We start from the raw sequence: 10,413 nt of genomic DNA on the forward strand, positions 1-10,413 counted from the left end.
GTTAAAGACTTCGATGCTTAAAATGTTTAGGGAGAAATGGAATACTGGTGTGTATTTTTTCTTTAAAGTACCGATTCCTGGAATCTGACTGGCTGACACCCTTCTGAAGTGGTACCCTAATATCTGGTATACGGAAAAGAAAGCGTAGATAAAAAAGCTTGGATTCTCATGTATCTGATACAAGTACCTTTTAATACAGTCTTTGCTGTGCTCTTGAGGATCCTTGTGATATTTTGAGCTCTGGTTGAATGATAAGTGTCGCAGTTTAAATAATTTTTGTAGTTAGAAATTATGAAACGCTCTGTTAAAAGCAAGGGAGTTTTTATGTCCGTTACAGTAAAAGAAAATGCCTGACAAAGTAGGGCTTGGACAGATTCCGTGCTTGTACAAATGTGCTAAAGAAATGAGCAAAAAAAGTCATTCCTTTATCGTATGGGCTAGCTAATTTCCTCTCCTCGTTATTTAGATCAACGAAATGCTGTGGTGTTTGTCAAAGAAAAAAATAAAAGTCTTTTCATTTAAAATGACGGTTAGATAGAATTTGGACCAGCGTAATACTTTGAGTTTACAGCTTGTCCAAAGTAATTCATTATTAATACTATTAGTAATATCTTCAGCAAAGGCTTTGATGCATAAAACATTTCTGCATAATTAAAATCTTTATGATTAAGGTAGGTTGTATACTTTTGTCCAACTGAGCAATCTTGCTTTCATAAAATATACCAACTTTTTAATGACTGATGATTAACATGCTGTAATACACAGTTTAAATTTAAAAGCTCAAATGCTGTACATAAGAGGTTAAGCTTTATTGGCTCCTCCTGGCGGTTTTACAAGGTGATTCCGGATACTTTCTGGCATGACGTCAAATGACGCGATACACTGTGTGATACTGCGTTTTGATGCGACACGCCCAACGCGGTGTACCGTGAAATACCCCACCCGTTTTGAATGGCTGCACCTGTACTATATATATAAAAAAACATTTTTAGACTCACTGATTTAATTCACTCTTGACAAATTTGCTTGTTATAGCAATGCTCACATTGGCTTAATATGGAATGTAATGGAATAATGGCTGGCTGTGCCGAAAAATAAATAAAACCGTTTTAACAACTCCTAAGCATACTTAAGCATACTGTGGTTTTTGTTAACACAAGCTTATCAGTGAAAAGACAACAGGCATTCTCAGAGTAGAACAGGCGTGCCTTCCAATCAAAGACAGTCCCCCTTCCCTCCACGGGAAGACAGACAAATGTTTTCACTGCTTATTCAGTAGCTATTCGGAGGGAAATGCGGTGACGTCACCACGCAGGCGGGCACCTCCAATGTCAGACGTAAGTGTTAAATATATTTAGCTAAAAAGCTGTACAGCGCAAGAAATACTGCCCCCCCTCCAAAACCCCTTTTTTTAGCTTACAGTAGTACTTCTCGCGTTAAGCGACCATAGTATGGAGACTAAGACCTTTTACGTCTTACCTTTTAGCACCCAAACAAATGCAAACGTGTTTTTAATAAAATGCTTTTATTCATTCATAATCTAACTCACATCACTTCAGGAATGTGAGTTATGTGAGTCAGATTAAAAATGAATAAAAACAGAAAATTAAAGAGCCCTTTTCCATTCAACAGGTGTCTGAGTCGCTGTGTCCTATCTTCAGACAGTCGCTGTTGTGAATGTCTGTAGAGTGTATCTTATTTTTAGTATTATATTTTTATAATGCACAGTGACATGGTCAGAAGGAGCAAGGGGCACGTAAAATGTTTCCGAAATAACCACATGTAAGACATGTAAGAAATGTTTAGGGAGAAATGGAATACTGGTGTGTATTTTTTCTTTAAAATACAGTACCAAGACCAGCCATACATGCCTTTATATAGCGCCTTTAAAGGTGGCTTCTCAAAGTGTTTTACGGGATAAAAACAACAGAGCTGTTAAACCGGTTTTTATCTATTTTTCGGCACAGCCAGCTGGCTGTCGAGTGGTATTAAATGCAACTTTTTTGTACTTTGCCTGTAGCTTTTTCACAAAACCTCACTGAAAACTATCAGCGAGCTAATTCTCTTTTTTTAAACCTCCGGTTTTTCACTGATGCGTAATCACGCACTAATTGGAACCCCCGGGGAGGGGGGGGGGGGGGCGCCGTGTGTTAAGAAAGTTAGGTGTTAGCATAAACTATTAGTGGGTGGCTCTGGTGAAATTTCCCTGTGAACTGAAGAGTTAAAGTGTAAAGTGTTTCCTCTTTTTAACGGAAAGAGATGTGGTGCTTTTTTTTAAATCCCTGGCGGAACCAGGCTTCCATAAGAATCAAGTAATAGGTTTATTCCATGCTGAAAAAAAGAAGAAAGAAAACACATTCCATAAAAATCAGCGCCTTTATATAGCGCCTTTAAAGGTGGCTTCTCAAAGCGCTTTACAGGATAAAAACAACAATAACATGTTGTGATATTTAGAAATATAAAAAATGTCAATATAATGTCAATAATATTAGCTATTTTAGTTTTTCAAAGAAATTTTTATTTGTTAAAAGAAAACTGATGGCACTAGCTGGGTTTGAACACTCAACCTCAAGTGTAAAAGTCATTTACGTAAGCAATCACGCCACGGAAGCAGTGGTGTGACAAGCACATCTCAGCCTTCACTATGTCGTTTTTAAGCCATTTTCTTTTTTACCACGCTTGAATTGAATAAATACAGATTTTCAGTATGGATTACACTTTTCTGAAATGTATTTAAAAAAACTCCCATCTTCTTTAAAACACAACAGGCCAGGAAATGTACTTGGCGCAGACCACGACTTGTGATAATGTTCACAGCCTCCACAGAAAACTACAGTATCAGTGAGCTAATTCTTTTTTTAAACCTCCGGTTTTTCACTGATGTGTACAGTGTACATATACAGTACTACTGTTTGTGTTGCAGTACATGAATATAATTATATCGTTATTAATTTCTTTAGATACGCTATTCCATATTATATTCCCTATTAATCAAATTCTAAAAGTATGCTTGTTTGCTCCGGTATCGAGCGTATTCGCAGAAAAGCTTAAAACTACCACTTTTTATACACGTTATTTCACATGTTAAAGACTTAAAATGCTTAGGGAGAAATGAAATACTGGTGTGTATTTTTTCTTTTTAAGTACCGAGACAAGCCATAGTTTACATAATACTGTATGTTTGTGTTCCAAAATTAATATCGTTTATGGCCTTCACACGCATTATGCTCCTATTCTTTTTATGCTCAGCTACTAAAATTTCCCTTCATTGGTAAAATTCCATATAAATATTCAATACTAAAACATGTACAATAAGGCACTATATAAAAAATAAAATCTTTTCATTTACAAAGACGGTAACAAAGAATGTGGACCAGGGCAATACTTTGAGTTTACAGCTTGTCCAAGGTCATTCATTATTAATACTATTAGTAATATCTTCGGTAAAAACTTTGATGGCGACAGCTCAAACATGAGAGGTTGAGCTTTATTAGCTCCACCTTGCGGAAATTCCGGATACTATTATTTTACTTGCAGTACCATACGGTATTATGCGAGAATATACGGTATTAATACGGTATTATATGGTAACTAGAGTTACACCGCGACAAGCGCACCACATAACAATGCAGTATCGCCCGCTTGTTTTGAATGGCTGCATCTGTATATGTATTTATAACAGATTCTTCATTCTCTGGAAAAATATTCTCTGATATAAATTTCAAATCAGGTCTGTTTACATACAAGATAAAGCTTTTTCCTAGTAAATTACAGAGGTATTTGGCAATAACAGAAGGGTTTAATTTTACTTGTTTTATAACATTGAGGACATTTCTCAATTCAATCAAAGTGGGCACTGCCGAAAATGATCTAAATGTGGTTTCTTATTCACACTGCTGAGGGTTAGTAGTGTCTTTATTCCAGTTCACATTTAATGTGTCTGTACTGCCAACTTAAATTGAAAACTGAGCAAATACTGGCAACTTACATAAAAAACGGAAAAGCTCCTGAGAAACTTGTACCATGTTCAAGATTTGCATTAGAGTCATTCAGAGCTCTAGATGCAGCCTGCCCTCTAGTGGTCTATATCAAAAGAGACTGCATGGCCTATTTTACAGATCTGTGTCTTCCTAAGATTTTGTAAGGTGTAGTGTTGTGGAAATCTTACATCTAACTATATAACTTACATATAACTTCTTTATACTTTAACCTTTAAATTGTTAAATTTTAAGTAGTTTTACTGTAAACTACATAAAATTAATACAAACAGACCAAAAATCTAGCATTATTTATGTATTTAAATACCCTTAAATTTGTATTGGAGTGAATTAACCTTTATTGTCCCTAAGGGAATTTGTCTTGCACATCAAGAACAGTACAATATCGACCTACAAAAAAACATTTAAACAACATTGCTCAATTAGAACTCAGTACCGCAAGATTTACATAAACAGCTTGTAAAGATCCTAAAAACAAGAATAGCCATAATAAGATCCCTACTTACATTTTTTTTCATTGTTCAACAACTGATTACTTTTAGGTATAAAGGAAGTAGCTGCTCTCTTAGCCTTTGTACAAAGGATCTAGTACCTCCTCACACGGGGTATGAGAGAACTAAAAAAAGTGGATGAGAGGGATAATCTAAAATTTTATGTGCAAGATTAATGTTTCTCCATCAGACATGTTATTGAGTCCAAGAATGCGCCAGCAATCTTGCCACCGGACCTGATCATTTTGTTCAACTTATTTTTGTTATGTAAGGACAAGGAACTTCTCCAGCTCTGAATACAAAATGTAAGAATACTCTGATAAAAAAAGTGTCAATGTTGTGCTTTCTACATTAAAACTCCTTAACTTCCTTTGCTGCATCTTCAAATACCTTGCTTCTGTATTGGAAGTCCAAGTCAATTTACAATCAATAATAGTGCCAAGGTATTTACTGTATATTAATTTACTCGGTTCCATCAAAAGTTATAGGCCTCATAAGCATAGAACATTTCTTTCTAAAATCAATTGTCATTTTCTTTGTTCGCTTGTGTTAAAAAACGGTAAATTATTCTGAGAAAAAATATATATTTCTGCTGTCTGTAACTGTTTTTATCATCATTCGAAAGTCCAGTTGAGGCAACATCATCTACAAACTTAATAATCAAACAGTTATGTGAGCTCCCTATAGATGTTTTCCTTTTGTTTTCCCTGTAGAAGAGGCTCTCTTCTTCCCTATGGGATCCCTGTAGGATTCTTAATATGCATGATATTTATAGGCATCTGTGAGGAATTTTCACCTTAGATGTGTCTATGCACATGTTAGTTCAGGGGAATCCCACAACCACAATGTCTCTTGGGGTCATATATTATATTTTGACAGAAGATCTGTTTCTATGTGGAATGCAGTCTCTGTTTAGTCACACTGCATTTTGGAAAGTCTAAATGAGAAAAAGATTTCAGTTGGCATTTCTATTTAATTTCTAATGAGAATTACTATGAGAGGCCAAATGTACATTTAGTTACCAATGGATCAAAGATATTGATTTTCACCATACTGTATAACTCATTTGTGCTTCTCCAGTTTTTAGTAAAATTTCACTTTTGTCATTTGAGACTTATTTGTTATCGGGACTTGCTTTTGATAGTTTAATGTAATATTTGTTTTTAAAAAGATTCCTGGAGCCAGGTTTCAGAGACTTCATTAAATGTTGTTGATTTATCACCATTGACATTTATTGTAACAAAGCATCAATCAAGAAACAGGCTCATAATGCAGGTTTGTCATCATAAATCATCGTTACTATGCTTCAATTCATTAGAATGATTTATAAAATTAATGTAAAATCAGTACACTAAGAGAAAAGGTTTATTTTTTACAGCTAAGACGCACCAGTTCTATATTTTCCAGGGAGCAGACGTCTTACATCAAGTGTTAGGGTTGGAAAACAGAGTACTAATATTGGTATTATTCAGCTTCAGTCTTTTTTCCTTTCTAAGCAAAATGAATAGTACTATTACATATGCATAAATAAAAAATAACAGTCATATTGACATTAATTTTTCCAAATATTTACAAATACTGTATGTCTTTACACTCTCCTCTAAAGCCATTAATTCATTTATGAAAAGGAAATAATTCAAACTAATAATTTAAGTGAAATAAATCACTTTGTTTCAAATAATCCTAAAATTTCTTATATCAGTTTCTTTAGTGGTTTGTACCTCATTTTGCACATAGTTTGTGCATGAAAGAACAAACATCTCTGTTAAGCAGATTTAGGTAATGCATTTTTAGCATAGTTTTTTTAGTGTATTATATTATTCATAACATTAACTGAGGTTCATTTCCAACTGATAAGGAAACATTTTCTCAAGATTCTGCTTCAAAAGAATGGATATACATTACTGAATTTTAGTTTTGTGAAGAGGTGATGCAGCATGGGAAATACAATATGTTCAGTATGTACTGCATTTGTGACAAATTATATTTTAAAATTCACATTTAACAACTGCACTAAATTCTGTATTAAATGGGGAACCTTCTGAAGAACCTTCTAATGCTGAAAGATGAAACTATAAGTAAGGTTTACGAATCACAAACGAACTACATCATCTACTACTCATAGTCTTACCGTCAGGGTTGGCACAGATGAAGACTCGGACACTCCTGCCAGTCGGTATATGGTGAGGAGAGACAGCAAGGACATTCCCACCGAGGGCCGCTCTGCGGAGTGCAGAGTCCCGGGGACAGGGCAACCTGCTACCCACTCCTGTTGGCCACATGAGCAGCGATTTCCAGTGCAAATCTAAACATACAGAAATGTATATAGTCTACAGAAATAACAGTCGATTGTGTATATTTAAAAAGCTTCAGTTAAAGCACCCCATGAGTTTATTACCAGCGATGTGTTAATTCAAAGTCACGGTTTTGCGAGTATTTGCATCGGATTGCCTTGATACTTGATACTTCGTTGGAAAAAAAATATAAGCGAAATTTTCCCTTTAGCTGTGAAACTGAATTAATTTGAGAAAATCTTAACGAAATTGACTGCACATTTGATGCCATCCAGACAAAGACTGACAACGACTGTTTCAAATTTTGATGAAAGCAGATGCATTTAAGTACGCGACGTCTCTGAATCGCGTTTTCTAGTGTAGATATATCCTGAGGTGATGGTTACCAAACATCAGAAGAAAAAAAACAAGCAGCATCTACTCAAACGCCCCCTTGGCAATAACAGGCTGGAAAATATAAGAGCGGATACGCCTCGCAGTGTCTATAGGCGTTTGCAGACAGTTGTACTCATATAAACCTTGTTCACGGTAATCTGAGCGGTGTTATTTCAGATATAATCAAAGATCTCATAAACGTAGTAAAGAAGCCAGAAGAAAAAAAACAAAAATTATATGAATTAAAATGAATGAAAGCTCTAAGGAACGCACCCCTCCGCAGATTTGATGAAAAAATGTTATCTTGCGACCGGCAGCGGAACCAACCTCTCCTGTGGAAAAGAAATCCTGACTGATAGCTCTGAAACCTTTCTTGGTGGTAGAATACTGCAGGTCTTATGGCATATCCTGAGTCATGAAGATTTCAGTGGACCGGGTTCAGAAAGTGACGCTACTGTCCATTTCGCTGCAAACCACACAGGGTTTTCTACCACTTGGAGAGTTTTCAAAAACTGCAGGAAAAATGCGACTGGACCAATTTTCACGTGGGGGAGACCGATTTACATTAATACATTAATCTCAAAAGCATCGCTGGAAACGTTACACCTGTAAAATATACTCTTAATTCACATAAAACATATTATCTTTGGTTGTATTTAAATCAAAACAGTTTTTATTGGGGTAGAAAGTCTAGAAAGCTAAAACACGATTTTTTTTATTTCAAGAAGCAAATTTCAAACAAAATAGTTATAAACCAACTGAGTGATAAATAATAAATACATGTTAGGATAAATGTGCTAGACAAATTAAAATAAAACAATAACGAATAGCTTTTTACATATACAGTACAAGGAACAGGCAGGAGGCCATTGCATAAAAATACTTTTCTCATCCCCGATGGTAAAAGCACGAGAAGATCCTAAATACAGAATTAGTCAATTGATAATGTCATAATGTTTCTTACTGGATAATGTCACACACTGTTTATGTTTAATATAAAAATCAATAAAGAATATTCGTAACTTACGGATGTGCCGATTCAAGATGCAATTTGAGCATTGTGCCACGAGCTAATCAGTATAAATGCTTTAAGCTGCTTCAGCGCCACATGTGCACACAGCAGGTACTCGGCGTGTTAAAGGAAGCTGGCATTCACGGGGGATGTATTACCTGGGGATCTAACCTTTATTTTATGAGTTAAATATACACTATTAATCTTTATATTCATATATTATCAAATTAAATGTGAAGACTACTTGTCAAGAACCTAACAACGTTATTTTTTTAATTAAAAAACGCTTTCAAGAGTTTACTTCCTTGGTGCTACCTAGAAAAAAAATTGATAAAAGTAATTTTTCCATGGAATTATTACATTCATAGCATTCTAGAGACACAGAAAAGATGAAGGAAGGGTGGGTACAACACTATACATCAAAAAGAGCATTCAGGAACATAAACATAACCAAAATAAATCAAAGGTCTGAGGATTTATACGAGTTAGATTTATAACCCATGTAAATGGTTCAAAAGGATAATGCTAGGAATGGAGAATATTAAACACCACCACATTCATTAATTATGATTATACATTGTAAAAAGTATTTCTATATATGTAGGGAAAGACAAATGTGCATATTAGAAATGTCATTGGACAGATAGAAAATATTGAATGGAGGCTAAAATATTTTTTTTTGTCTGATGTGAATAAAAACACTGGCTTTGTACCTTAAGGCTAAATTTGTGTCTGTTTTCCTGAATGCCACCCACCTGTCTCATTATGGCACACCAACCTCGGGGTGTTACACAAAGAAGATACGAAGAGCCTGGCTCAGGCTGAAGAAGGGCAATATCATATATGTTCAGGTGGGTAGCTGCGTCAGCATGCGTAGGCTGCAAAGGAACAAGTTATAGTTTTATTCCATGCCGAAAAGAAAAGAAAGAAAACAACATTTCGGCCGTGAAGGTATATTGTATATATTGTAACGCGACGGGTTCGGCGAGGACAGAGACAGGAACTCAGGCTCTTGTTAAATGAGTTAAATGAGAACACAGCGCTTTATTAATCGGACATGCATCCGGTTCAGCAATCACGGGAGAGGGAGAGAAAGACGCAAACATTCTACGTCACACTGGCGTCAATTCGGGTACAGTTACGTGGATAGGGTGGTAATTGGGTACATCTATAAAAGGGGTGCAAAACCAGGGAAACTATTTTCATGAGTTTGGGCGATCTCGCGACTGTGTACACTGGTTCCACAATTGGTTAGCGCACTGGCCAGTGGCTCTCCTAGTCCCCGCCCTGGCCACTACTACTCCCGTCCTGCCCCTCGTCGTGCACCCCAGCCGGGCGCTCTTCGGCCGCAATGCCAGGCGAGGGCGCTACAATATTAAGTAGTATTAGCATGGATGAGGCATGAATGCTACACGTATTAGAAGTACGTATGATGAATAAATTACCAGGGCCTTATTCTACCGTGTATACTTAAGGAAGCAAGAAGTTATTCAAATGCCATTAACATAACCCTTGTCACAGCTGCTCAAGAGACAGGGGCAGTACCTACTAACACGAGCAACGAAACCCAGCACATTCACTAGTGCTCTGTTAGTGGCAGTTTGTGCCATTGGAAGCAGGTTCCAAGCTGCTTTTGTTCCCAACATATAGAGCCTTATTTGTCAGGTAATCACATGACTTTAACATTTGTAACACACTCTGGATAGTTAATGAATAACAATATCTGCAATTTGCTTTCTCAGTCTGTCCTTTGGTGGATGTTTTGCATTTGAATAACAATATTTTTTTGTGAATTTGTGTTAATAGTAAAATTAAATTGGCCTCAAATGTAATATCAAATGTAACCACAATTGTTGCCATTTTATCCTTAATGCAACTGTTTTATAATGTTACTTATATTTTTTTTAAAAAAAGATTTAATTGGCGTGTCATAAACCAGGTTCTGAAGGGCCAGTGGATATACAGCTTTACATTGAAGTCAGGTCTTAATGACCTAAACAAGCCTATTATCGCCTTAATTGGACCAAATTAGTCAGCATTTTTCCAGCTCTACAGTTACAGGTGCTTCAGGCACAGTGTCCTAGGAAACAAAATGACTAAACAAGTGGATAGAATAGCAGTGTTACACAGATTTAAACACATGTTGCTTTGGTGCCACAATGATGTGGTTCCCTTTTTTAAACTCATTTGTTTTTCAAGTAATCTGTTTTCTTTTAACAAGTTATTCTTAGCTGTGCAGTTGA

At 35.9% G+C, this 10,413-nt stretch overlaps 1 protein-coding gene across 1 annotated transcript in view; it reads right to left on the minus strand.

Annotated features, from left to right (window-relative positions):
* Positions 1 to 7,450, minus strand: part of nwd2 (NACHT and WD repeat domain containing 2) — a 196,668-nt gene extending 189,218 nt beyond the window's left edge. Inside the window, exons 1-2 of the mRNA XM_088910798.1 lie at positions 7,432 to 7,450; positions 6,621 to 6,794 (exon numbers count right to left, since the gene is read on the minus strand). Of these exons, the coding sequence (XP_088766924.1) occupies positions 6,621 to 6,771 (151 nt within the window). The 5' untranslated portion in view covers positions 6,772 to 6,794; positions 7,432 to 7,450. The remainder of the gene's footprint in view (positions 1 to 6,620; positions 6,795 to 7,431) is intronic.
* Positions 7,451 to 10,413: the final 2,963 nt, after the last annotated feature.

Source organism: Atractosteus spatula, chromosome 1 (genome assembly GCF_055471065.1).
Source record: "Atractosteus spatula isolate fAtrSpa1 chromosome 1, fAtrSpa1.hap1, whole genome shotgun sequence".
Lineage (NCBI taxonomy): Eukaryota > Metazoa > Chordata > Actinopteri > Semionotiformes > Lepisosteidae > Atractosteus > Atractosteus spatula.